Genomic DNA, 27,651 nt, shown 5'->3' on the forward strand with positions numbered 1-27,651 from the left:
TTTTAAGCTTCTCTCTGTTGAAGGGGGGAAGAGGCATTTAGTCACTTGACTAGAAATAAAGGCTGATGATAATTTAACTGGCTGTGACTGATTCCAAACTTTGAATGGAAACTGAGCTCAGTTAAAGAAAAATAAAAATCAAAATATAATGTGATGAACAACTGGAACCATGCAGTTAGGGGTTCCTCTGCCTGTTGCGTTGTGTCATGGTGCTACATGTATTCATGCTCCTTTTTAGCCTCACTGTTTCTGCTCCTGCCAGTAAACTGGGGTGGGGCAAAGGGGCGAGAAGGAAAAAAGGAGTGGCATGAAAGCTTTAGAGTTAAAATGAAAACATCTGGACCAGTTGACCGTGTGTGGTTTGGGATTCTTTTCCTCTGAAGATGCCCCATTTGAGTGTTGCATTCTGTTTTGATTTGCCTTTTATAATTACTGGTAGGGAACAGTGAGGCAGGGTATGTGAACAGAACCTGTACTGGCCTCCTCATGGCCCACAAAACAGCCAAGCCAACAGGAGCAACTTGAGGGACTTGGCTTTTCTCATATGGTGCATCAGAAAGTGGTTCAAACAGTCACTGTTTCACCATTGCTGTCCTGTAAGTGGAAGCAGGAGGGTATACACAGGCCTCTTGTGATAATGTATAGGCCAAAAAGTGAATTTAATTGGAAAGCTTTGTGTGAGAGAAGTCAAGGAGAACATGTGGCTGTAATAAGCTAGTTAGCAAGAAGAGCAGTGTGGTTTTCCTCAGTCCCTGGTGCCATGCTTAGCTTCAGCCTGTCTCCTGGTGAAAGTTTTATGTTGATACTAGTCCAAGGAGACACTGTGCTGGAAAAAAGGCTGCTGCAGTCTGAAAGTGTTGGGGATGAAGGTGGAATATGATCTGCTGTTTTATACTGCAGAGTGGAAATTCCTTCCTTCATTTTTTTCTGACTGCTGGTGAAAGAAAAATTACTGTAGCTCTTCTCCATCTTCTTGTAGAGAATGTTTGTGGACAGACCTAGTCTTTATTGTGTGTGTTTTGGAAGCCCTGTGTTAGTGCCTATCAAGAGCACTGACTTGCAGGATGTCTGGGGGAACAGGAGACTTTACTTCCATTGCAACTGTTCTGGATTTGATCCAAGTAAGAGGGAGGATGTGGAAAGTGCTTGTCTGTGTGTCCTCTGACCAGACAGAGGGCTCTTCCTGTCAAAACCTGAAGGAAGTTCAGAAGAAAGCAAAACAGAACCCCACAGGAAATCCCCTACAGGAAATCAATTGAGGCTGAATCTCCGCTTTATTTTCAAGGAAGATTTACTTGTCAGGGCTGGCTGCAAACATTTTTATCTGCTGTTTTGTAGCTGTCTGACAGGATAGCTTTACTGTTGCTAGGACTTTTTTGAAAGAATCTGTTCAGTCCTTAGCAGTGGCACAAGGAGGGTGGTTGAGTTCACCAGCTCCCCTTGAGATGCTCCTGGCAGCAGTGGTGGGTTGAAACAAGATGTTGGCCTACATCAGTTGGAAGCACACTGAAGCACATCATTCCTTTTGTGACCTCTCAGGACACTTGCACAGAAGCAAGGTGTTGTTTCTGGAAGGAGAAGAGTGATATTTGGCACACCTGGGGTTGCTGTAGCAGACACAAGTGATTTTGATGCCTTCTGTTGAATTATCCAACTGTGGCCTGTCAAGGCAGGCCCACGGGGTGGTTACCCAGGACGAGTTTCAGTGCTGTTATTAACCAGCTCAGCAGCTCCTGTGTCCTAGAAGAGTCGCTGGAAGGAGAAATTGTTAATTGCTATTCCTTTTTAGCCTGCTTTTGTCTCCACTGTGTTTTAGTGGCACCAAAACAGATGTCACAGGGTGATCGGGCTGTGAAGTCGTGAGGTGTCTGTGGCCAAAACAGAGAAGCTGAAAAATAAAGGAGGGATTCTTTACCAGGAAAGGAAAAGGTGCTCTGATTATGTAAACTAAGGAAGGAAATATACTCTAATGTGTGTGCTTTTATATATGTCAAGAGAAATAGCTGACGTGACATGGTACAATATAATATTAAACGGCACGTTTTAAACCCCCTCAAGTTATCAGCCACATATGCACAATTTTCTCCCTCCAAAGTTGTAAGATGGAAGCTGTTTTTCTGAGGTTTGTTCCAAAGAAACTTTCTTGTTCTTCACTAACATTTAACAAGCTTTATCAAGAGAGTCTAGACCTGAAGGATAACAGGCACCATGCAGTTACCTGGCCTGCTGTGTGCAGGGGACTCTCTCCCTTTTTTTTTTCTGAACACAGACATACAATTGTTTATCATGGGGGGTTCTTTCTTTGTTTTTAACTGTAGAAAAATGGATACCCGGCACACAGACCTCTGTAAAGATCTATCAGTTTTACCCCTCCATCCTATTCTCTAAACCATGTCTCTAAGCACCACACCCACATGTTTTTTGAACACTTCCAGAGGCTGTGATTTCACCACTGCCCTGGGCAGCCTGTTCCAATGTCTGACCAGCCTTTCAATGAAGCAAATTTTCACAGTATCCAATCTAGACCTCTCCTGGCACAACTTGACACCATTTCATCATGTCCTGATGCTTGTTATCTGGGAGAGGAGCCTGACCCCTACACAGCTATGACCTCCTGTCAGGGAGTTGTAGAGAGTGAGGTCCCCCGAGCCTCCTTTTTGCCAGGCAGAGCCCCCCCAGCTCCCTCAGCCGCTCCTGATCAGACCTGTGCTCCAGACCCTCCCTTCCCTTGTCTGGACACACTCCAGCTCCTCAAAGTCTTTATTGTCATGAGGAGCCCAAGCTGAACACAAGTTTCAAGTGGAAGCAGATCATCAGTCACTGGAAGCATGAGATGTGCTGTCTTAAGTCAGGCCACTGGACCATGGCTGCCTTCCACATGCCTTCCACACAATAATTGCTAGTAGTCATCTCTCCACATCCTTGGACATGGAATCTGCAGGTCCTTGTATCAGCTTTCTGGGCCTTGCAGTTAAAATACTGCAAACAGAGGTGGGAGGGGTATTGCTGGGGGGCCTGGGACACAGTCTGTCCACAATATCTGATTGTTTAATTGCTAACAAGTATTTATTTTTTGGAGCCAGTGTTTTCTCCATGATAGGCCATTAAGTTGTTTGTTAGACCTACCCTTCTCAGAGTGCTGAGGGCTGAGAGTTCTTCTATAAACTGGTAACCCAATTGCTAAAGTTCTCTAGGTTTCCTCAACTTCATCAGGGAAGGAAGAGTGTTCCTAAAGTTACGATTACAGGTCTCTCTCCCACGAGGATTTATAGCTAAGATACTGAATAGTCCTTTGTGTTGCTTTCTGTTCCTCCCCCTTGAACACACTGATAACCCATCCAGGAACACGCCCAGCAGCTCTCCCCTGCAACCCAGTTGGGAAAAGCCTCCGTGTTCTGCATTCCCTAAAAGTGCTATCAGGAGCCATGCTTAAAGAAGGCATGGGGTTTGTTCCAGCAGAGAATATATGAAAGCAACACTTTATTGTGCTGTAAATTGCACACTGTGCACTACAGGTAAGTGGCCAAAAGTGTTTTCAAATAGTTTAGTATATTCTAGATTTGAAGCCCTCTGGTTCAGGAAGTCTGACCTGTAGTTCTGTATCAAATTAGGAGGACTCTTCCCTTTTTAAATAAATGGAGGAAAGGGAGGATACATTTTCGATTGAACAAAAATCATATTAAATTCTCAGTGTTATTTCTGTGATATTTCTGGATACATTGCAAACGTCAAAGAAACTTGAGGTAATGTTAATCATCCAGCAGAAATATGCATGGAGAGTACTTCTGTACACGTTCACATGGTGTGGAGTAAACCACTGTTCCCATTCTGAATAGTGTCTAATCTGTAATGCTACATATAAAGGTGAATAGCTTAGAGAAAGGGAACTGTTGAAAGATTTATTGTCGTTCATGATAAGAATCTTACAGAAGAAAGGAAGAAAAAATTACTTGATCTCTGGAGATGTTCCTTCCAAGCAAAAAAAAAAAGATAGTAGCAGAGCAGCTTTTGGAAGCTGAAGTGGGAAGACTGGAAAAAGAGGTCAGAGATGTGAATGGCATTAAAATGGTGTCAGATGCATGAAGTGAGGAAAAGACATGTTTTTCACGGAGAATATGACTTGGAGTAAGGGGAAGAAAGATGACTTTAGTGGTAATATTTGAATTAGTAGTGAAGGAGGCTGAAAAGCTCTGAAAGTTGATGGTAGAATTGGCTGCTGTGGAGTGATGGAGCTTGGAGTTTTGGCAGTGTGAGAGTTTTGATTGTGCTGAAGGGAGGTGTGAATAAAAGCTTTTCTAGAAACCTTGTCTCTGGAGGTGTAGGATCCCCATGGAGGCAGAATGAGTTGTGAGAGAAACTCATCATGGTCACCAAAGAAACAGGAGCAGGGTTGTTGACCTAGAGAAAGAGGCGAGAAGAAAGTGGAGGGTCGGGGTGAGATGTTGGCAAAGAGCAAGGAGCTCCTGTCTAAGGAGCTAAAACAAAAATAGTAATGTCTTTGTTGCAGAATATGGTGAGCTTTGCTAGAACACCCCTGTAGCAGAACTTTGTGGGTGGCTTTATGCTTCAACCTGGGGTACCAGAGGAAGCTGCCTGAGGGCTGGGACTCGGGTGCAGTCTGGAGGCAGTAGAGTGGGAGAGGTTGGATGTAGAGGCAGGTGAATCAAGTTGTTGGGAAAAAATACAAGCAAGATGAACTTGTAAGAGAGCTGACTGCTTTAAATAAACTTTTATAAATAAACCAGGTTGTGGGCTGGTGAGGCATGGAGAAAAGGGCATTTTGTTTAAAAGAAAAAAAGTATGCCAAGAGGGTCACACTGCCAGGTCATGTTGGCTGGCTGTGGGAGTCTCCTGCCAGTCCCTGGGGCTGGAGGGGACAGGCTGCAGGAGGCAGGTGCATTTACACATTGTCCTTTTTGCCCTGAAATGTCACAGGAATCGATGTATTTAGCAGCCCTGAATTTGAGAGTAAAGCAGCAGTGTGACACAGCTTTCAGTGTAACACCCAGCGGATAAAAATGGTTCTCCCCCATTTCTCCTTGTTCAGGGATCCCACGGCAGCCCTTATCTTCTAATGGAAAAGCCTCTGAGCACACAGGCTCTTGCAGAACCGATTACCTGTGGGGTTTTTGTTACCTTTTGGGCCTTCTGGGCCCACATGTAATGCACAGCAGTGTGGAAGATATTTCTTAGTTCATTGCTGGTTATTTTTAACTACGTGTACAGAAGCATATAATAAAAATAATAATGCTAAAATACACTGGAAGTTATATCTGAACTGAGCAGCATGGCTGGAAGTCAGCTACTGGACGTGCTCCAAATGTAAAAGTGGTTCTGTCTCTAAAAGCTGGACAGCAATGACCCTGGTTCTTGAAGGTGCTGAGCCCATCACAGTTAGTGTGCAGGGTTGGATTTCTTGTCCCCTGATGTGTTGAGATAGAAGGGTCACAGTGTGAATAGGTGGGGTTTGGTTTGGTTTTTCTTTTTTGCAAAAACCTGCCCTCTGTGCAGTGCCAGAAGTTCAAAGGCAGTTGCTCATGGTGTGATAGCTGAGTGCTGGCTCAGCACACTGGTGATGGCTGCGGGTGGCAGCTGCTGCTCTCTCACTCCCTTTATTTGCAGTGAAGTTGGGTTTTATTCCTTTTTGGTAGTGGTTCATTTTTTAATTTTTTTTTTCCTTTAGCAAGAGCATAGTATGTCCATGAAAAGGCAGTACTCTATGTAGTTTGTAGCCATTTGAAGCATAATAGAAACCCATTCTGAAGAAGACAAATTGTCGTAGAAACCTGAGTTGATGTGCTCTGCACGTACTGAAGGAGGCATCTGTTCATGATTTCTCTATTGTTGTTGTGCAGTGATATATTCCAAGGAAAGATGTTAACAGCAGCGTTTCCCTTGATGTGGTGGCTGCTGCCTGGAAACTCAGTGTCCAAAATGAACCAATGCTGACAACGGGGACATTGAAAGTCACCATTTGAACACTGCGCATTTTCAGATTTTAAAGAAATATTAAAATAAACTCTTGCTCTTCCGACATTATAACACTCTAAATATGATCCTCCAAGTTTCAATTAGCAGTTAAGATTCCCAGTTCTCCATTGTTTGGGAATGGACCTGGCAGCACACTTGCTGGGGGAGCTTTTCATAGCTGTGTTATAACAAAGTCACTGGGCATCTGTGGGTGCCACAGTGATGGCAGGATGAGTCTGTCTCTTCAGTCACAGCTCCTGGTGACCTTCATGGTGACCTTTGGTCTGCCCAGGGTTTCTGAGAGTATGAGCAGTGGAGAGAGAAAGCCTCTTGTAATCTTCTAACAGATGTAAAATCAATCTGCGCAGTTGAGGGGAGCTGGAGACACGCTAATCAGTGAAACAATGGCTTAAAGTCGCTGTGCAAAGTGTTAATTAAAGAGGTTTGTGTCGTGTTTGTTGTGTGTGTGGTTCTCCCCCCCCCCACTGACTGAAAAGTTCCTCTCTGCTGGCAGTGGGATTTTAGGATGCAGAAGCGGGAGGTTGCTTTGTTTCTCCTGTGCTTGGCACTGCTGCCACTCAAGGAGGCGATCCTTGGCAATCCATCCAGGAAGGGTTTGTTTGGGTCAGATTGGCATTTTTTGAAAATAGGAAAGAGCATGTACCACAGTGTGCCTCAGAGCTGTGCTGTGCTCGGCAAAATCCGTCCTTTGTTTCATCTTGTAGTGCTGTGCAGATGGACTAGTTCAGAGCTGCCCCAAGATTTATTTTCAGGTAACATTTGGAAGGTTTTAAGAATGTGGCTGGTGACAAAACACCTCTTGGGCAGAAGCACAAAGAGCCAGCCCGGGGACGTGCCTATAGTGTCACAAATAGCAATGTTCTGCTGTTGCTGCCCTTGTGACTCTATCAAAATCCATTCGTTTTTTTTTTAACCTTATGGTTTGGTTTTCAAGTTTGGTTTTGATTTGATAATACTCTTTAGCCTTTTTTGTTTGTTTGCTTTTTAGGTGAAATAAATTTGGGTTGGTAACAAGATCAACTCTCCCTCCATAGCTCCCCATAAATGCCTGCAGATGGAGGGGGTCCAGATTTTTTAATTGGCACTGCTTAGAATGATCTCCCTTTGTTTCATTAGTCAGTGGAGCTCCTCATTAACCCCTGCTACTTGTTAGCATTTGATTGCTCAGAGGGAGGTGTCTGCTGCTCTAAAGTTGAGCAGACGGGAGCAGCCCAGAGAAATTGGTGCTGAGTGGACCAGAGCTACCTGTGTGTCAGCCTGACTCTGCTCTGAGCTGTTCCTAATGTAGCCAGAACTGAAGGGAAATGCTGAGCTGAATAACGCGATCCAAACTGCTGCGTGGGGTAACTCAGGTTAGGGAGCCAGAGACATGACCTTGGTTTTTCTTACCAGCATTATCCTGACCCTCCATTGTTGTGGAGATTGAAAAGACAACTGATTGCAACCTCATAAGTAACTCGTTTCGATCTGGAGTTTGAGACTATCTGAGGAGGTTCGTGGTGTTACAGTTGTGTGGCCACTGTGTGAAAATCGTGAGCAGCTCCAGGAGCAATGTTTGTTGGGACAACTTATGGCTAACTAGCAATATATAGGTAGCCATGTCAGCACAACTGCTTCCAACAGCAGAATGCCACCACTTCTGCTGTTGTGATAAAATCTGGAACTTGCCCTTTTTGTGTCTTAATGATGGCAGTGTATGTTCCCGTGGTTATTCTAGAAGAGCTGTTTGATGCTCACAATGTCCCAGGCATTTGAGTTCAGAGGAGCAAAAGCTCTCCTGGCAGGAAAAGCCAGTGTGGGGTCAGTGAACATGGCCTTTCTCATGGCAAAGGGACTCTTCCCTTTCTGCTGCTGCCAGTTTTGCCTACATGCAGGTTTTTATACAGTGTAATTTCAACGTCATTAATCAAAACAGTTCTTAGGAAGATAATCCGTTCTATAAGAAAGAGGGCAGTGTGTTACTCTTATATGGACAAAGACTTTTTGTGTGTGTGTGTGTTTTGGGGCACATAACAGGCACAGACTGGCACTTTGTGAGTGACAAACCAGTATCTTACTAATGCCTGGTATGCAGCTTCACTGTGCTGTATTCTGCATGCAGAGCTTGGCTGCTCCCTGCAAGGAAGGGGATGCTGTGGCTTAATTATATTCAGCACAACTGACCCTGGGGTGGTTTGGGCTTTTCGAAACCTCTGGTAGCTGTAAGATAACAGTCGAGAGGCAAAGGAAATCTCTGGAAACAATGTTTAGTCATTATTTGATGAAGATCCAATTGCTGTGTCCCCACATCATCTTGTTTCTGTAGAATACAGGCTGGACGTAACACCCTGGCTGAAGTACAGCTGCAAAAAGGGAAGGAGCTTCCAGCATTTAGTCATAGTACATATGAAGTAATTGTATTAAGTCATCAGAAAGTTTTATTACAGTCTGTCATGCTGAGTGGTAAACAAGGCTGCTGAAAGAAAGTCTAGGTCCTGCTCCTTTTGTAACCTACAGTTTGTCTGCTGGAGAACAGAACTGCAGGCTGTGGAACAGAAGTGCTGGGGTTACACCCACACTGATCTCCCTTTCTGTCCCTTCTCACTTGATCTTTTACTCTCACTGGGGGTTCTGCCTCCAGCTCAGTGTAAGTTATACACAGCAACTGCTTTAAAATAGTTTGCACCAGAGACATTGCAATTTGCACAGTCCAACAGTGTGCAAGTTGGGTTGTTGTGTGTGAAGAGTTAGTAGAAAACATTGCTGCTGGATTAGAAAAACACAATTTTGGATTAGGAATGCTGAGTGGTCCCAGTTGGGCAGCATGAACCTGACAGCAGTGGTGTTTGTAGCTGGTCCTTCAGCCAGTCAGAAGATGACCCTGGCTGAAGTTGGCTGTTGGTGTGAGCAGAGACTGATAGAACTGTACCATTAGCAGATCCTGCTCAGACAGAGAGTTAAGATGATGGTTTTTATCCAGGATCACAGGACAGAGCTCACTGCATCCCTCACTTGTGTGGTTTCTCTTAGATGATGAGTGCTCGGTGTTTGTGAGCGCCCCAGGCAGCAGAGGGCAAGTGGCTGTTCCTGTGAGTTGTACTGGGGATGGGTGTCCCTTTGTGATTTGTACCCAAGTGGCTGTTCCTGTGAGTTGTACTGGGGATGGGTGTCCCGTTGTGATTTGTACCCAAGTGGCTGTTCCTGTGAGTTGTACTGGGGATGGGTGTCACGTTGTGATTTGTACCAAGTACCTCTCATTCTTTGGAGCTGCCAGGCATCTTCTTCACCCCTGCTGTGCTCCACCAGGAATGCTATGCCTGTACAGGGAAAATACCTTTTTTTTTTTTTTAACCAGCTTCCATATACTCTTTAGTATTAGAGTATTTTCCTTTATTCCATGGATTTTTCTAGAAAGAAGTAGCTCTTCCGTAGTCTAAATGTAAGCAAAATGTTTCATAAGCCTCTGTTACATATAAAGTGGTATCATAGGTGTCATTAATTTAGATAGAGAACTCCTTTGGAAGTCAGTTCATTAAGATTATCTGAAGTAGTAGTGGAACTGTAAGGCAGTGGCTTTGAGGTGATTGTATCTCAGTAGGATTGGGAAGTGTAAGATAGGCACATTCCACATTCTGGAGGTGTGGCACCTTGTGAAAATAGGACACTAATGCTGGGAAGATAAATCCAGCCAAAGCTTTCATCTCATGCTTTTATATGTAAATTAGTTCTGGCCAAATTAAGTCAGTAGGAGACTTCTAATCTTTGATAGCTGTACTAATTTCGGCTTTTTGTCAATATTATTTTAATTGTAAATTCTTTTAAGTCTGACAGCTTTGTGGTATCTAGTGCTGAAGTCCCATGAACTTGCAGCTAGTGTTAAGTCTGGCCAAGAAAAACTGTCACCACTGGAAACAGTTAATGGAAGCTTTAAAATAGGCCTTTAATATTAGAGTAATAAAATAAAGGAGCCTTCAACAGCCCTTGTAACAGAGAAGGGCAGGCTTTAATTTACAAGACAAACTTGTATTTATGATTATTGAAAATAGGTGGTTTGTGGACGTTTCTGATGACGCAGGCTGAGCAGGGATTTGACAGGGGACAGAACAGACTTGAATTCTTCAGCGGTTTTGGACTGCAGGCAGGAGGCATGGAGCACAGTGTGGAGCAGTTGTTCTCTAGAATCACTGAAGTGGGAGTTTTTTGAACAGTAATTTTCACAGATTAACAGAAGGATGTTAAAATAAAAACAAAACAAAGCAGAAGTAGCAGCAAAAAGAGTGGGGAGAGAAGCACTGAGAAGTTATCAGTCTGTTAGACAAGTGATTTATGGAAACACTATAATGTTAGCCCAGGTTTAGCTTGATTAGGAAAAAGTGAGACTGTTCAGGACATTGACTGCTATGATGACAAGGGCAGGTCCTTTGGAATTTGATTCCCTGCTGCTCCTTCACCAGGCTCACCCATTTTCCAGAAAGGGAAGTGGGTCAGTTCTGAGTTCGCTACCAAAGTGTCGCAGTGGACTGCATGTGTAGGACACCTAGTGCATCAGAAGAATCTAATTTTGGTTCAGGAAATGAAACCCCAAGAGCTTTCAAGGGTCTGAAATGAATTGCAGCACATTACTGGTTCAAAGTTTGCTTTGTGATCTCTCTTTCTGTAACTCCTCTGAGTCACCACGGCTTCCCTGGGCAGAGCCTCACCACTTCACTGGGGTGAGTTTCGTTGCTGTTTGCTGTTAAGAAGTGCAGACACAGGGGTGAATGATTCTGGTTATTAACTTTTTAATAAGCAGCCTCAATCTGAAGTATAAATAAATCTGTTTGATGTAACTATGCTTTTTTTAAAATTAAATGTGACTTAGAGCTACTAATTGAAATACCTCTTTGGTGTGTCTTTTCTTCCTGTGCGTGTGGGCTGTAGACAAGCCCACAGAGGAGGCAGTGACAGCTCCATGTGTAAGTATGGCTAGTTTGGTGTTCATTTTGTTTTCTGGAAGCATGTTTAACCTTTCCTTGCTGGTTTGCATCCATAGGGAGAACTGCTGCAGTCAGAGCTTGAGTTCAGAGGTTTATCAGAGTTCAGCTATCCCCCAGGGAACAGCATCCCCATGTCCTCCCAAACCTGGGGGAATGACAGGCCATTGAATGCAGAGGGCTGTTGTAATCCTAAAAGCTTATTTGGCAGGCCTTGGAAGGGTTAAATGTTTTTCATTGTGGCAGGGAAGGACATGGAAAGCTGCCAAGCATTTAGATTTGAGATTTGAAAAGCAGCTGGAGTTTAACTGCTCTAAGCAAGCAATCCCGTGCAGGAGGGGAAGGCTGAGTAGCAGTGTTACACAGTGCCATTCATAACACTGTTGTTAGTCTGGGTCTGCATTTTCCACCCAGACTCCCATGATCTGCCAAGGCTGAGGTGCCCAGCACAGGCCCACCTGCTGCCTGAAGCTCCAGGAGGACACACCCAGGTCTCTGAAGAAGAAGGATGGCTGGCAATGCACAGAGGGAATGGGCTCCCCTCTCGTGCTCCTGGAGCTCAAAAATGGCTCAGTTTTATAGGTGATGAGATCACCGTTTGGAAATGAAACCAGTAACAATAACTGAGTTATTCCAGTTTTAAATTGAGTTATTTCAGATGGATTTAAACAGTCATCCTCTGATCTCAGAGACCTACCAGTGCCCCCAGCTTCTGATCATAAGGCTCACCCCAGCCCTCCCAGCTTCTTCTACACCACGGATCTGTTTGTTTTTGTAAAGATATCACACTGCTGCTGCTGCCTGTGTGGGCTGCACCAGTGCCAGACACCTCGAGTTTAGTGCCCAGCAGGCTCCTGGGCAAAGATTGCCCACTTGGGTGGGCAGCTACAGCCTGTGGCTCAGGGTCAGGTGTGTTTATCCTCACCTGGGGTTTAGCTTGTAGTTGGAGAGCATCACTGGAGCAGGGAGCTTAAACAGAAGTAAATATTGGCACATGAGCCCAGGTGTTAACCCTCCCTTTGCACACAAAATAACATTGACAAAGGAAGGGTTGGGAGGGTGTGCTTTTGGTTTGGATAAAATGTTTGAACAGGTAGCAAGCAATGAGTTGTAAGTAAGAGGACATATGTTTTGTATCAAGGCTTAATACCATTTAGTAGTTCTAAGATTTAACTGGCCCCAGGATATGCTGTGGTACCTGTCAACTCTGGTCTCGCTAATATTGTGCAGAAAAAACTCCCTGACAGTGCATTTCTTTGTTCTCCACTGTTGTGATAAACTCACCCGTGATGTCAGGGCTTCTCAAAGGTTTTTATTTAAAGATTTGCAAAAAACAAAAAAAAAAATCAGTAAATCTGGAGCTGAGTACATTAATAGAGGTGTACCCCAGCATTAATCACAGGTAAAGAGAATCCTGAGACACAGATACTTTGTCATGGGTACAGAACACAGCTATAGGTGTAGCTGTGTCTGGCTGTAGGTCTGCACCAGCCTCCCTGCATTTAGTGTGGGAGGGGGGTGTGATATACCCTGAATTTTATACAGGGCGTGTGTGGGGAAATAAAATTGCTTCTTTTCCTAACTTAAGGTGGTCTGAGCCAAGATACTGACAGGTGTTTTGTTTATAAATCTTTCCTCTTACCAAGGCACATCTTACGCTGTAGCAGTATGTGTGTGCACAGGATCCTGGTGTGACTGGAGGCAAGTTCTTCTGTGATGAGTGGGGCAGCAGAGCCAGGCCACTGTGGCACTTTCCTTCCCTTCACGTGGATAAACAATTATTTTGATACAATTTTATAGCTTCTCTACTGTAAGAACAGAGTGGGTAAAATTTTAAAAAGGAGAAGCTCTTGAAACTCCCACATCTGAGGAAGAAGAGGGAGGGAAGGCCATCATCACGGGGTGCTGCTGGTCTGCATCTGTGCCCCAAAAGCACTTGCCCATTGCCAGGAGCTGCAAACAGCCGTGTCATGCAGGTGAACTTTATTGCAGTACTGAAAGTTCAGGTTTCCAAACCTTTTGCTGATGTAATAAACAGCTGGATCTAATGGAATGTTTTATCTTTTTTTTTTTCCTCTCTTAAATTAGTGTTTGGATTAGTATCTATACGAAAACGAGAGAAAGAAAACAACTTGTAAGCTTGTAAGTTGAGAACTAGGGGAAGATTTTTGGGTTCTTATGCAATCTTAATTCAATTCTGGTTCTAAAAGTATTTTATATCCCAGCCCTTAATTACACAGTTATGTGATATGTTGCCACGGGACCCCAGTCCCCACATATGTGGAGGAAATGCCATTAAAGTCAGATGAGCAGCAGGGAATTCCTACACCACTTGCAAACTGCTGCTGGTCTTTGGAGCCTAAAGAATGTAACTTGTTAGTTGTGGTATTGTCTAGTGACTGACCTGAAGCTTTCTTTTCATGCACAGGAAAGCTTAATGGCCCTGGTTTTGACTTCTTAATTTCACTGTTCAGTAGGTCACTGAGTAGGGGACTAAGTTACCTACCTGAGGATTAGTCTTTCCAATTTTCATACCTGTATTTATTCAGGTGTCTAAGAGATGTTTAATTGAATATTTTGATGGACATTGGCAGTTTTGTTAGTGATAATGATCTTAGGGGTCTTGTCCAACATAAATGATTCTATGATTTTGTTCTCCCCCCAGCAACAGAATACATATGAGTTGTTGTCCTGTCTGACTGCACTGTGTTTATTCCACTGGCAGCATCCTTTTATTGTGACTCCTTCCCATGGATAACACAAGAGGGAATGATCATACGTAGATATACTTAAAAGAATTAAATCTAATCCTAGAATTAGTAATACATTTCAGCAAACTAAGCTTTGGCTCTTGATGATGATAGATAAGTAAAATCAGGCATGAGCATGTTACTACAGCAGGGAACTCAAACTGACCTCATGAGCTGGTGAAGTTCAGGGCAACAGAACCCCTGCTAGTGACACAGCTTGGCTTGCAAGATCACCCTCTGGCTGGTGACCTGGAGGCCACTATGCAGTGCCCAGGACAAAGGAAGGAATCAGCTACCTGAGATTTTTCTCCCAGTTATTATAATTCTTAGGGTCAAATTACACGTAACATTTATATGCTGGAGTGTCCTAGAAAAAGCAGGCTTCTAGCAGTGTTGCAGGACAGTAGTTGTGCTTTCAACATGCAGGCAAGGGTGAATTCAGACTGGTCCTGAAGGAATTCCTGCTCTTTCTAGTACCAGTGCTACTCAGAGGAGTCTCTTGCAGAACCCTTCTGAGGCAGAGCTGGGAGGGTGAAAATGCTGAAGGCAATCTCTCTAGCAGCAGGAACAAGGCAGTCTGTGGCCTTTAGATCAGGCAAAATCTCTTACAGATCATAGTCTTTTCTTAGGCAGGATGGATGGGAGGGTTCTGCATAGTGGGAATGTTCTCTGGGTTGAGAATTTGAGGGGTTTGTCAGGTAGAATAACGTTCAGTGGGATTATATGGCTATGAGTTCTCCACGCAGCACTTTAATATATCATTGCCACTGTGTGATCTGCTTTGGGTGGAGGTGTGACCTGCTACAGCCAAGTGCCTGGCCAGACATTCCTGTGTGTTCCAGCCCCTCTTCTTCCCTGTGCTCAGAGGGTGCTCAGGGCAGAGGAGGAAGGAAGATGCCCCTGAGCCACTGAAGCAACAAGGGTCAAAGGAACATTCAAACTCCCCACCTTTTCTAGAGACCAGAGGAAGTGTGAAACACCACCTGTGAGAACACGTGCAGTGTGTGTGTGTCTGTCTTAAATCACACAAATACCACTTTCTGTATGGGTAATAGAAAAATCTGATCAAGGAAGGATGTAGTAGCTTTAGCTTCTCTATCCTGCAGGAAAATCCCACCATTTGGGATCAGTTATACAAGATCACATGGCATCCAGTTGAACCTTGCAGCTTGCAAGCATGCACATTTATTTGACAGGAGAATGCTGAGAGCAAATTGAATGCACAGCTTGCTAAACGGCCAATAAATCTAGGTTAGATCTCCCTTCCCCGGTCAGGAAACAAGGGAGCTATTTTTAAACCTGGCCTTCCTACACACATGGAAATAGAATTATTTCTCTTGTGCTAGACAAGCACAACAATACTTTCAGGTTAAATAATGAGCTCTTGCTGTTGCTTTGAATGAAACAGGCAGGCTTGGACAGAAACCATTCTTTCTTTAGACCAGACAGTTTCCAAAGGTTTCTTCAGGCACTGACCTCTACAAAGATTAGCTCATCCAAGGAGGAAGAGGAGCAAAGCAGCCTGAATGGTGGGGAGAGAAGCTTGCCAGTAGCTTTGTGGGAGGTCTTCCCTTGGGAATGGGGAAAATAGTGTGATGATTTGTTTGATGGAGCCTCTTGCAATCCTGTTAAACAGTATGGATTATCTGGCTGGAGGCTCTTTCTGCCAAAGGCAAGAGGTCTCCATTGCAGTTGTTATGGAGACATAAAGATGTGAACTCACGTCAGCCTTCAGCTCTCCCTGCGGCCCTGGGTTTGTGCAAAGGTACAGCCAACACTTCCTTAGGCATGGAATGTGGGATATAGCAACTCATCATTTGCCTTGGTGTACTGTAGTGTCTGGTTGCAGCAGTTTTGGCTTCTCAGTCTGCCGGGAAGTACTGCTCTGCTCTTTGTTGCTAAAAATAAGCAGACAAGTTTATATAATCTAATCTTTAAATGACATGTGAGGGAGCTGTAATTTAAATTTATTGGTCTTAACAGTTGCAGGTGATTCTGTGTCTGTGGACGTGCCAGATTCAAGTGTTGGCACACGCTCCTGCTGCAAACATTCCCTTATCTCCATGTGCTGTAGGTGCCTGTTGGTACCTGTGTGGTTACTCGTGTGGATCCCTCCTGTAAAAACAACTGTAGTGCCTGTTTGCCTATATCAATAATTCTGTTGATGTTTTAGAACATAGTTTTCACTTTGTTTTAATGAGGTGTTTTGAAGATGTGGCTTGAAGGAAAATAATACTGGAAAAAATAAAAGCTAAGTACAGTGAGCCATTCCCATAGCTGGATATGTGCCAGCTCAATTTATTCAAGTGTCTGTGTATATTCATGAAAGATCCAAAGATCATACCACACCAACATACTGGTTTTTACTTTTTACCTATTTTGAAACAATGGTGATTTTTTTAAGTCCTTTTTTAAGGTCTCGCATAAGTCTTGGGGCTGAGGGGAGGGAAGATTTTATAAGTCAACCAAAGCTTCTATTTTTTTCCTACCTGAGATCTTGAATTTCATTTGAGTTTTAACTCAGTGCCTCTCTCCAAAAGAATTCCTTAGAGCTCATTTTCAAATTATTGCTCTGGGCATAAAGAAAATACCTGTTGAAAAGCACCAGCAAATACACGTCCAAATAAGAACATCTAGAGTCATCTGAATCTGTTTTTCTCTCGTGAAAAGGCTGTTCTTGTTAAAGAGGGGACAGATTTAGGCACTAACTTCTGGTCTGGAAAGCTTTTGCCTGTCGTTTGCAGCCAGTGGGATGACACAGGTGGGAATGCTGCTTTCCGTGCTTGTTTCTGGACTTTTTTCTGAGCCAGTTGTAAGAGAAGCAAGAAAACAAAAATCTAATTATGTATAAATACATAAATGGCTTAGTTTTCTGTAATTTCAGGGGTGTGGGGAAGAGTTTCTGTTTCAGTAGAATATAAGTGATTAGCGCACATAAGGAAAGCTATAAAATTTTGGAATTCAGTTGAGCTGACCAAATCACCATCATTTGGGGGTTTGTTTGTTCTTCCAGGTCAACCAGAACGTGGAGATCCAAAGGGCCCGTCTGCGGGATGATATTAAGGAGTATAAATTTCGAGAAGCACGCTTGCTGCAAGACTATACTGAGCTGGAAGAGGAAAACATCTGTCTCCAGAAACAAGTGTCTGTTCTGAAGCAAAATCAGGCAAGTTTTTCAACCAGTGAGGTTTGATTTGGTAGCACCAGTTAATTCCTGTGTTACATTATGGTTCTGTCTCGTTTGAACATCCAACCCCTTCTTTAGGTTTGTACTACTTTTGAGACTAAAAGCTCTATATTTTAGCACCAAGAGTTGTCCCTAAATGTTGAAGTCCTTTCTGACTCTGTTTTATAGCAGTCATAATACTTTATTGCCTCTACTTTGACCTCCAAGTCCTTTCACTGCCTTCTCTCTCTCTGATGAAAGCAAAGTCTCTAGCACTCTGTTTTGTTACTTGGTTTAGTCCTTTTGCTGCACTAGTTTTTCAGTGTCTCTTTACAATCCTCTCCATCCATCTATCTGTCCATCCATCCATCCTCCCTCCTCTACAGTATCTGAAAATGGGGCTGTTTCTGAACATATGTTTTAATTATTACTTAATTCTTACATTATCTCTCCAGTTCTGTGCTACTTTCACTAAATTTGCACCGCTGTTGTAGTTGCTCTACACTGTCACACCTCTGGGACTGCTTGTCTGAAAAGTCACATTTAATTGCACAGTTCCACCTATTTTCAGAATTTTTAGGAAACTACGTTCTTGGAACTTCTTAAGAATTTCCCTGAGTTATCATTTGTGGAGGTAATTAGATTTTATGTGGTCTTTGGCACAGAACACAAAGATGCTCCAAGGGCTGGATCCCCTCTGCTCTGGAGACAGGGTGAGAGAGCTGGGCTGATCAGCCTGGAGAAGAGAAGGCTTTGGGGAGACCTCAGAGCCCCTTCCAGGGCCTAAAGGGGCTCCAAGAGAGCTGGAGAGGGACTTGAGACAAGGACCTGGAGAGACAGGGCAAGGGGGAATGGCTTCCCACTGCCAGAGGGCAGGGTGAGATGGGATGTTGGGAAGGAATTCTTCCCTGTAAGGGTGGGAGGGCTCTGGCAAAGGTTGCCCAGAGAAGCTGTGGCTGCCCCTGGATCCATGGAAGTGTCCAAGGCCAGGTTGGACTGTGTTTGAAGCAACCTGGGCTGGTGGAAGGTGTCCCTGCCCATGGCAGGAGGGTAGAACAAGATGAGCTTTAAGGTCCCTCCCAGCCCAAACCATTCTTTGATTCTACAATTCCATGATAATACTCGAAAACAGCAGTGTTAATACCATCTGTGATAGTCAGCACATAGTAAAAGCTCTTTAGGATTTGCTGCAGAAGTCCTTCAGTGTTCTGAATGAAAACTGCCCTGCCCAGCCAGATATTTGGGACATTGAATGCATTTTACTCATCTTCAGGTGTAATTCTGTGTCAGTGTTTATTACTTTGGGCCTCACTGCCCAAAATGGGGTTCTAGGGTGGACCTGTTCTCATCTACATATATTTGGTCTAATTTTGGGTGCCCTGACATCCTGCTATGGGGACAAAAGGGTCTGTCGTGCTCTGGAAGAAGGCTGGAAGAGAGAGGGAGCTGGTAAAATTGAATCTATGTAGTTCTTTTGGTTTTTACCTTCTTTGTCTCGTTCATCATATTCACAACAGCAAGTGATAGTTCCCAGCTCCATGTCCATGTTCTAAAATAACAATATTCATATTCAGATATGCTACCATTCTGGGCTGAGCCAAACCTAACCTCAGATGCTATCCTGATAGTTGCTAGTAGTTATTGACTGCTGTGTTTGTATTCTGGAATCTCTGAAAATAGACTGCAATCTGAAATATTTTATCTTAGTGGCTGTATACAGAATCCAGAGCTCATCTGTTTCATGACAATGGATTATTTAATTTTCTATCTCAAAGAACTTTATTTGATGAACTTTTAATTATCCTGCTGACGTAACTAGAAGCAGCCATCAAGTTTTCCCAGGCTTAACTTGCATCACTGAATTAACATAACATGCTTGATTCCTGCTTTGTAAGCTGGGTGTGGTACAGCACTCCCAGATTGCTCTATGTTGGCATCTAAAATTCATGTAGCAATTGGCAAAAATAAATAGTGTCATATATCATGTGGTATGATTTCCTTTCTTTCAGGGCAAGGAAAAATATTCTTTAAGCTTTTTTCCTCCCTACTTCCCCTAAGTGATTCGAAATTTCACATTAATCGTTGATGTTCATAATTTCAGTGCAAGAGAGATTTTTAAAAATGCAGTTTTACAAGTAAAAGCATATAGCATGTCATCAAACTCATCAGTGTGAGTCTGAAGCGTAGAGTCTGAACTGTAGCCCTCTCAAGATGTGCTGAAATGATGATGAGAAAAACGATAAAACATTTTATTTTGAATGTATAAAAGGAGAGCTTGATGGCAGTTTTAACCCCGTGGTGTGTTCTGATGGCAGTGCAGCAGTGTCAGAAGCGTAGCTATGCCATGCTGGGTTTTGGAAATGTGGAGCTTGACTTTGTGGGAAGGTTGGCCAGGGAATTTGTTAGTTAAACAGAGAAAATGTTTGCATGCTGTGCTAGGAAGGCCTGTTTTGGGATGCCTCTGTATCACACACTGTATCTCCCATCTGTCCTCATTAAGCTGGAATAGATCAGCTCATTTGACAGTTTGCTTGGTAATTTTAGTCCATGGTCTCTGTGAAGGTAAATTCCATAAGCCATGTTTTTTGGCACAGTCACAGTGCCAAAACTAGACTCCAGAAATTAAAAAAAGTTTTCTGTTTCCACCACATTTAAGTGAAATTCAGAAGCAAAACGCCTTGCAGGCAGGCACATTTTCTTTAAAGGTTTTTTTTTCCCCTCCATTTGTGTATCTCCAGGTGGAGTTTGAAGGCCTGAAACATGAAATCAAAAGGCTTGAAGAGGAAACTGAGTTTCTCAACAGCCAGCTGGAAGATGCCATCCGCCTGAAGGAGATCTCCGAGCGCCAGCTGGAGGAGGCCTTGGAGACGCTGAAGACGGAGCGGGAGCAGAAGAACAACCTTCGGAAGGAGCTGTCCCACTACATGAACATCAACGATTCCATGTACAACAGCCACCTGAACATCTCTTTGGATGGGCTGAAGTTCAGCGACGAAGCCACGGAGCCCAACAACGATGAAATCATGAACGGCTTCGAACAGAACTGCCTCAGCAAGCTCAGCAACGGCAAGAACAGCACTTCAACGCCCAAGAAGAACGAAAGCTTCCCTCCCGCCCCGAGTCTGGTTTCAGATCTTCTAAGTGAGTTAAACATTTCTGAAATCCAGAAGCTGAAACAGCAGCTTGTGCAGGTAAGTGGGTTTCCTTAAGAGTTGCGTGCTCCCAGATAGCTCCTAGGGTTTGTTTGGGGTGTAATTTCGGTCTTTTCAATGTCTCATGTGACCACCGTAGAGTTCATACTGTATTTGTAAAGGCTTTGATTGATCTAGAATTTGAGGATGTTAAATGTTTGTTGTTCTGATATTTCTGAGTCTTTCATGAAGTTCCCAGCTTTCCCCATAGACTAGCTGCACGTTTTGTAATATTTATTTGATAATAATAAACTTTATCTTGTCTTTAGCTGAAACGATGTTGTTACAATGAGACCATCAGCTAGGGAATAAATGTGTAAAAATGTGCATTTATTTTAAAGAGGGAATGAGAAAGAATTGGCAGTGAACACTGTACTTGAGATAATTTTAGAACACATTATATAGCCTTTTCCATAATGTGCAAGTGATTGGATCACTGTAACCATATGGACCCTTGGCTAAGTTGCTGCCTCTTAGAATAAAACCATTTAAGTGATACAGTTCCCTTCATGTGAATGTCTGTGTTCCCGCATTTCAGATGGAAAGAGAAAAGGTAAACTTGTTAACAACGCTACAGGAATCTCAGAAGCAGCTGGAAAATACACGGGGGGCCCTCTCAGAGCAGCATGAGAAAGTTGGCAGGCTCACTGAAAACCTGAATGCCATGAAGAAGCTCCAGGCCAGCAAGGAGCACCAGTCTGCCCTTGACAACGAGAAGGACCGAGACAGCCACGAAGATGGAGACTATTACGAGGTTGACATCAATGGGCCAGAGATCCTGGAGTGCAAGTACAAGGTGGCCATGGCAGAAACTACTGACCTAAAAGAAGAGCTCAAAAATTTGAAGGCCAAATATAAAGAATGTGAGTCTAAATATGAGGAAGAGAAGAGTAGATATGAGACCGAGAACCAAGCTCTCACTGAAAAGATCACCTCGCTGGAAAAGTCAAGTAGGCATGACAGAGAACAGGTGGCCAGGCTGGAGAAGGAGCTGAAGAAAGTCAGTGATGTTGCTGGAGAAACACAGGGCAGCCTCAGCGTGGCCCAAGATGAACTAGTCACCTTCAGTGAAGAGCTGGCCAATTTATACCACCATGTCTGCATGTGCAACAATGAAACTCCAAACAGAGTCATGCTGGACTACTACAAGGAAGGTAAAGGTGGGCGCAGTAGTCCAGAGGCCAAGGGAAGAAGGTCTCCCATTCTTCTTTCTAAAGGGCTGTTAACTATTGAGCTGGGAAAGGCAGAGAATGGAAGTGGTGACAGCAGCCCATCCCCGGTGTCATCTCTGCCGTCCCCTGTGTCCGATCCTCGGAAGGAACCGATGAACATTTACAACCTGATCGCCATAATTCGGGACCAGATCAAACACCTGCAGGCTGCTGTGGACAGAACAACCGAGCTGTCCAGGCAGCGTGTTGCCACTCAAGAACTTGGGCCCGCGGTGGACAAGGACAAGGAAGCCCTCATGGAAGAAATCCTGAAGCTGAAGTCCCTGCTGAGCACCAAGAGGGAACAGATAGCAACCCTGAGAACTGTGCTGAAGGCCAACAAACAGGTAACCAGGTGTTACAGGTGTGAAGGTCACAATGTCAGGGATTGGGTCAGAAACACAAAGGAATTTATCTTTGAGGTCACACTACCATTCCCTCAGCTCTGTGGGGCTTTGGGTGCTGATGTTTGTGTAGTCTGAGGCTGAAGGAGGCTGTTCATTAGAGGCACCCAGCTCTGTAAAGCTGAGAGCTGCAGCTGGAACTGACTTCAGTTGTCACATACTCATGAGACTTTATTGAGACTTCAATCTGTTGTTTGTCTGAATTACATCAGGTTATGCTTAATGTAAGACACCTAAAATGAAGAGGTAAATCTTATTTTTCACTTGAAAGAATTCTAGTAGTTACCCTTAAAGAGTTCTGAAACTTAAGTACTCTTTTCTCTCAAACTGCAAAATAAAAGAGAGCCTTCCAAGATGAGGATGGAATATAAGAACATGGTCAAAATAATGGGTGAAAGATAAAATTAGTCTTTGGGGATTGGTCTGTGACATTCAACACACATTAGCAGTGTAGTAGATTAAAATAACTGCCATTAAAATGCCACATGACATTCCTTGTCATCTCCTCTACAGTTAAAGCAATGGAAATTGAAGTTGTCTTTAAAAAAAGAAGGTATATAGTGTGGTTTAAGAATGATACATTGTTTTCTTGTGCACATTTTAATAAAGGTGTCCCAAATGTAAAATAGGCAAAATGCTATAAGGGTCAGAGAACTGCAAATGCATTTAAATATCAAGATACTAAATAGGCTGTTTCGTTCCTTTGTGTTGAAGTATATAAATTTTTAATTTATTACAGTAGTTGGAGGTGGCCCTGCATGTATATTCTGTAACTTCCTTGATGTTGCTGCATGGTTAATGGGAGTAGGAGACTCCTATGTTTGTTCCCAGTGTTCAGAAATGAAGTTTTATTTTATCCGTGTAAGAAAGTTGGCCACGAGTTTAACATTCCAGTACAAAGTAAATGTTTCGTTATGTGAGTAGTGATTAGAAATCTCTTAGCCAGCCACTTGGTGAAGAGTTTCATTAAATGTTACATTTCCATTCTTCCTGGTCACCAACAGACTGCAGAGGTAGCCCTTGCCAACTTAAAAAGCAAGTATGAGAACGAGAAAGCGATGGTTACAGAGACCATGATGAAGCTGCGAAATGAGCTGAAGGCTTTGAAAGAAGACGCCGCCACCTTCTCTTCCCTGAGAGCAATGTTTGCTACAAGGTAAAAAAAAAACGTATGAACTCTGCAAAACCTCATTCCTTGCTGGTGTGGGGAAGAGTTGGACATCCTCCCCACCCACCCCTGCAGAGAGTGGAGGGGTGGGTGCCTTTTCCCTTTTCTGTGACATGCTCCTGTTGATGAGGAACATGCAGGGATGTAATGTGCTGCTACAAAACATCAAGCTGTCGTGGTGATATTTACTGAATTTGAGTGGGAGATTATCACTGGCTCTTGAAGCCGTTATCTCTGAGAAAGAGTGACATTTAACAATGCAAAATGAGCATTTATTATGCACTGAAAATGTGACTCTGCTTGACCCTAATGACCTAGAAAAAAGTGAAGATGCTGCAAACGTATTATTATTCTTAGGTTGTCCATTCTGCAGCTGGAATCTATCATTTCATTGACCTGTGTGAGGTGATTTGGTTGCTCATGGCTTTGGAACTTGCTTCTGCTGCTTAGTTAAGCTTCGTGGTGTTAAGAGACATAAACCCCTGCTGACACATAGAATCACAGAATCATCAAGGTTGGAAGAAACCTTGAAGATCATAAAGTCCAACCCTCCACCCAGCACTGCCACTGTAGCTACCAAACCATATCACCTGGTGCCAGATCCAGACGTTCTTGGACGCGACTTCACCAGCTCCCTGGGCAACTTATTCCAATGCCTGACCACACTAACAGTGAAATTTTTTTTCTTGTATCTAATGTAAATCTCCTCTGTCTCAGCTTAAGGCCATTTACTCTTGTCCTCTCACTGGAGGCATGGTGGAAGAGACCAGTCCCATCTCATACAGTCTCCTGTCCGAGAGCTGTAGAGAGTGATGAGGTCCCCCCTGAGCCTCCTCGGGTCTAAACAAACCCAGGTCCCTCAGCCATTCCTCGTGTTTTCCAGACCCTTTGTAAGCCTTGTTGCCCTACTCCAGACATGCTTCGGCCCCTCAGTGTCCTTTTAAAGTGAGGGGCCCAGAACTGAACACAGGGCTCGAGGTGCAGCCTCACCAGTGCCGAGTACAGGGGGATGATCACTTCCCTAGTCCTGCTGGCCTATTTTGATCCAGGCCGTGATGCCACTGGCCTTCTTGGGCACCTGGGCACTGCTGGCTCATGTTCAGCCACTGCCAACCAGCCCTCCCAAGTTGCTTTGTGCCAAACAGCTCTCAAGCCTCTCTGCCCCCAGCCTGGAGCTGCAGGGGTTGTTGTGAGCCCAGTGCAGGACCCAGCCCTTGGCCTTGTTGAACCTCATGCTGTTGTCCTCGGCCCGTTGATCGAGTCTGTCCAGGTCCCTCCAGCAAATCAACCGTCCCACGGAACTTGGTGTTGTCTGCAGATTTCCTGGGGGTGCACTCAATGCCCACATCCAGATCATCAATAAGGATGTTAAACAGGACCAGCCCCAGAAGTGAGCCCTGGGGAAAGCACTAGTGACGCACCTCAACTGGATTTAGCTCCATTCCCCTCAGCTGTCTGGGCCCAGCCATCAGCCAGTTTTTTACCCATCGAAGAGTCCACCCATCCAAGCCACAAGCAGCTAGTTTTTCTGGGAGGATGCCGTGGGAGATGGTGCCAAACACTTTACTGAAGTCTAGGTAGACACATTCACAGCCTTTCCCTCATCTACTAAGTGGGTCAGTGGGTCATAGAAGGAGATCAGATTGATCAAGCAGGACCTTCCTTTTGCAAATCCGTTCCAGCTGGGCCTGATTCCCTTGTGCCATGTGATGGCACATTACACAGCACATAACATGTCCCAGCACATGACATGCCATGTGCTGTAGCAGTGATAAATGCTGTTTTGCTGTGCATGCTGCTGTCATTGATTCCTTCTTCTTTTATACAGAATTCTTTTGGGGAGTGTTGAGGCAATACCATGTTCCACATTCTGGGTCTGCTTCACAGCTCAGGAGCATTCAGTTTTGCTCCTGTGCAGAGACAGTCCTGGGAAACAGGAAAAGAGAAACCTTTATCTAAAATTGGGCAGTTTCATCTCAGTAGGATTCACGGGCACAGCCCTGGCAGTGTTGATTTGCTGTGCATCCCTCAGTGCTTTCCAGGCATTGCCTTAGGATGTGTTTAACATAACCTGGACACCTGGTTTTAAGCTAAGCCACAGGGATGGGGGAGTCTATATGTGCTCTGTGCTGCTTCCTTCTCTGCCCTCTCTGGACACTTGGAAAAAACTAAACAAAACAAAAAACCACAAAAGGTTTTTCTCTGTCACCTGCTAGGGAGCACCATGGTAAGGAATCATGAGGCTGCAGATGAGGATTCCTGAGACTTCTCTGTACAGTCATTTTTGGGGGTGCTTCTACAGGAGCTCTCATGTTCCTTGAGTAATCTTCGGCTTCCTTGTGATTCTGCCTTTCTCAGCAGTATCTATGCATGGAGTAATCGTGGAAAGTGAAATGGATACCAAGGAATGCTAAAGGTTTAACTGTGGCAGCTCGTTCTGCCAGGGAAAGGAATGGCCTGTGCAGTCTGGATTTGTCCTACTTTCTTTCCTCTCTCTCTCCTTTTCTGGAGTGTAATTAATATGCAGAAATTGCAATCTCTTTGTTAGTTGTAGATCAGCTTGAAGCTGGGAGGAAAAAGAAAAAGCATACAGTTAACTTCCAGTTATTTTTCCTGGATCCAGATAGCCAGCTGGGTAACTTCCACCTAACTGCAGTATGTTGATTTTCCTGCCTCAGTATGAGAGGGTGGTCGTGAACTGGTTCGGAGAGGAAGAATTCTCAGAGAAGTGCCAGAGGAGTAATTCTCTCTCTGTCTTTCTCTTGATGTTTTACTCTAGAAGTCAATCTTGCCCTTTTCCTGGGAAGACAGTAACAAAGATTCCTTGGCATGGGGAAATTGGAGGCAGAATAGAAGTTTTCCTGAAAGGAACGGACTGAGGAGCTGTGTCCTGATGTGCTCTCACAGGGAGTCGTGGGTGAACAGAGGAGGAGTGAGCTCTGTTTGGAGATGCACAACAGACTCCCCTGCCTAAATGAACAATTGTAATTTCTGAATTTATGGCCTAGTACTGTAGGGTGTTGTCACCCCTTCCCCTCCTGGTCCCTGGTCAGGGAGCATTAGTAGCTTGGTGGTTGGCCAAGTGCATTCCTCTCAGTGGCTGTTTCATCCAAGTCTCCATTTCAGTTGAGGTGGGTTTGGGAGGGGTGTTCCCAGGTGCTTTAGTGGAGATAAGCTCAAAAACTGTTTTGGAGTGTGATTTTTAGGTGCATTTCAAATATCAGAGGAATGTAACAGGCTAATTTGTCTTTACTGTCACAAGCAGCCTGCAAAGGAGGACCTCTTAACAGCCAAGAGACTGATAAGGAGGGCTGGAGCCCTTTACCCCCTCCATGTTTGCTTCGGTGTTGTGTTCAAGTGTGGAACAAAGAAAATATGTATTTTCCACAGGAAAACTCCCATTTTGTAGGATGCAAGAGAGCTGTAACAATACATGAGAGTTGGAGGCTGGGCATGAATATAGTAACTGACCTAATTTCCTTTTTTAAAGTAGGTTAATCCCACTAATTTGACAATACTACCAGCTATTTTTAATAAGTAATGGAAATACAATAAGAGCTCTGCTGGAGACAAGGGAAGGCTTGCACAGCACAGATTAACAGCTCCCAGCACTGAGGGACTGCTGCAGCACCCTAGACAGCACTGTGTGCCTAAAATGAAGTTGTCATACAGGGGAATAAGTCAAGATATGAGTAATGTACAAAGCACACATATTTGCAGTTAACTCACTTCACTTGGGTCTTTGTTCAAGTATATATGAACCAAGAGGCTGCTTTCAAGGTGTTGAGTGTTGAGTTTACTGTGACCAATGCCCTGCAATGTTTAATGTGACCACCAGCACCAATTAGGGGTAAAGCAGTGAGTGTGAACAGGGGGTCCCAGAGCAGGGTTTGGGGCTATTCATGTCACTTCAGAGTGAGCAGAGAGCCAGGAGCTGGTGCTTGTTTTTCCTGGCAAAAATATTTGACCTGCAAAATGTATTTGATGGTAGGTTTTGCATTATTATTTTTTTTAAACAGCCATTTAGTAGGCTAAGGAAATTGGAAGGTTTTTTTTAACACAGGAGAATATAAATCCCTACTTAAGTGTGAGCAGGAGGGTTAGTGGCAAATTTGACATAAATTAATTCATCCTCCTCTAAAATATTGTCAGAAGAAAGACTGATTCCTTTCTTTGCTAGACAAAGAGCTGCTCCCAAGTGCTTTGAGGGAACTTGAAGTGAATATATCCAGTTTCCTAATGATTTAGGGTAGGAGTGAAGCATGATTTCCATGTCTTGTAGGTCAAGATATGTTTCTGGGTTGCCTGTAAGCAATTTATTCTTCAACCTTACAGGCAAATCTGATCTCAGGTTTCTTAAAATTGATTGCAGGGGGAAAAGTACTGAGGCAAAACAGATGAGAAAAAATCTGACTTGAAATTTCAGTGTGAGGTTTGTTTTGTATAAATTTTCAACGAGGAAGGAGAGAGGAAGAAAAGTGTAGGTTTCTGCTAGTTGTTTGGAGAACACCCCTGAAGCTGCATTTTCCAGAGTGCACTGCCAGTGCTGATGAAGCACAGCTCCACAGATTCATCCACCACCAATTCAGGTTCAAGTCCTTGAAGGATGATTAGATGTAGGGCAGGAGGCCAGCATGGCCATCCCTTCACAGCCAAGGAAAGAATGCACTGGGAAAACTTGTCATGGATTAAGCAAGGAGACAGTTTGAACACAAATTTGCATTTTAAAAAGCAAAGGTTATTTTATTTTGTTATGCTAGTGTTTTCCTTGAGTTTAATTTGCTAGAATTTGAGTAAGCATCCTTCCAAAAATTCTAC

General features: G+C 43.9%; 1 protein-coding gene across 1 annotated transcript in view; it reads left to right on the top strand.

The window, feature by feature from the left end:
- The window catches only part of BICD2 (BICD cargo adaptor 2), a 62,418-nt gene extending 39,593 nt beyond the window's left edge, over nt 1-22,825 (top strand). The window contains exons 3-6 of the mRNA XM_039390732.1: nt 16,707-16,859; nt 19,598-20,050; nt 20,589-21,608; nt 22,670-22,825. Of these exons, the coding sequence (XP_039246666.1) occupies nt 16,707-16,859; nt 19,598-20,050; nt 20,589-21,608; nt 22,670-22,825 (1,782 nt within the window). The remainder of the gene's footprint in view (nt 1-16,706; nt 16,860-19,597; nt 20,051-20,588; nt 21,609-22,669) is intronic.
- Nucleotides 22,826-27,651: the final 4,826 nt, after the last annotated feature.

This window comes from Pipra filicauda, unplaced genomic scaffold, assembly GCF_003945595.2.
Source record: "Pipra filicauda isolate LSUMZ 115617 unplaced genomic scaffold, ASM394559v2 scaffold102_size2360937_pilon, whole genome shotgun sequence".
NCBI classification, from domain to species: domain Eukaryota; kingdom Metazoa; phylum Chordata; class Aves; order Passeriformes; family Pipridae; genus Pipra; species Pipra filicauda.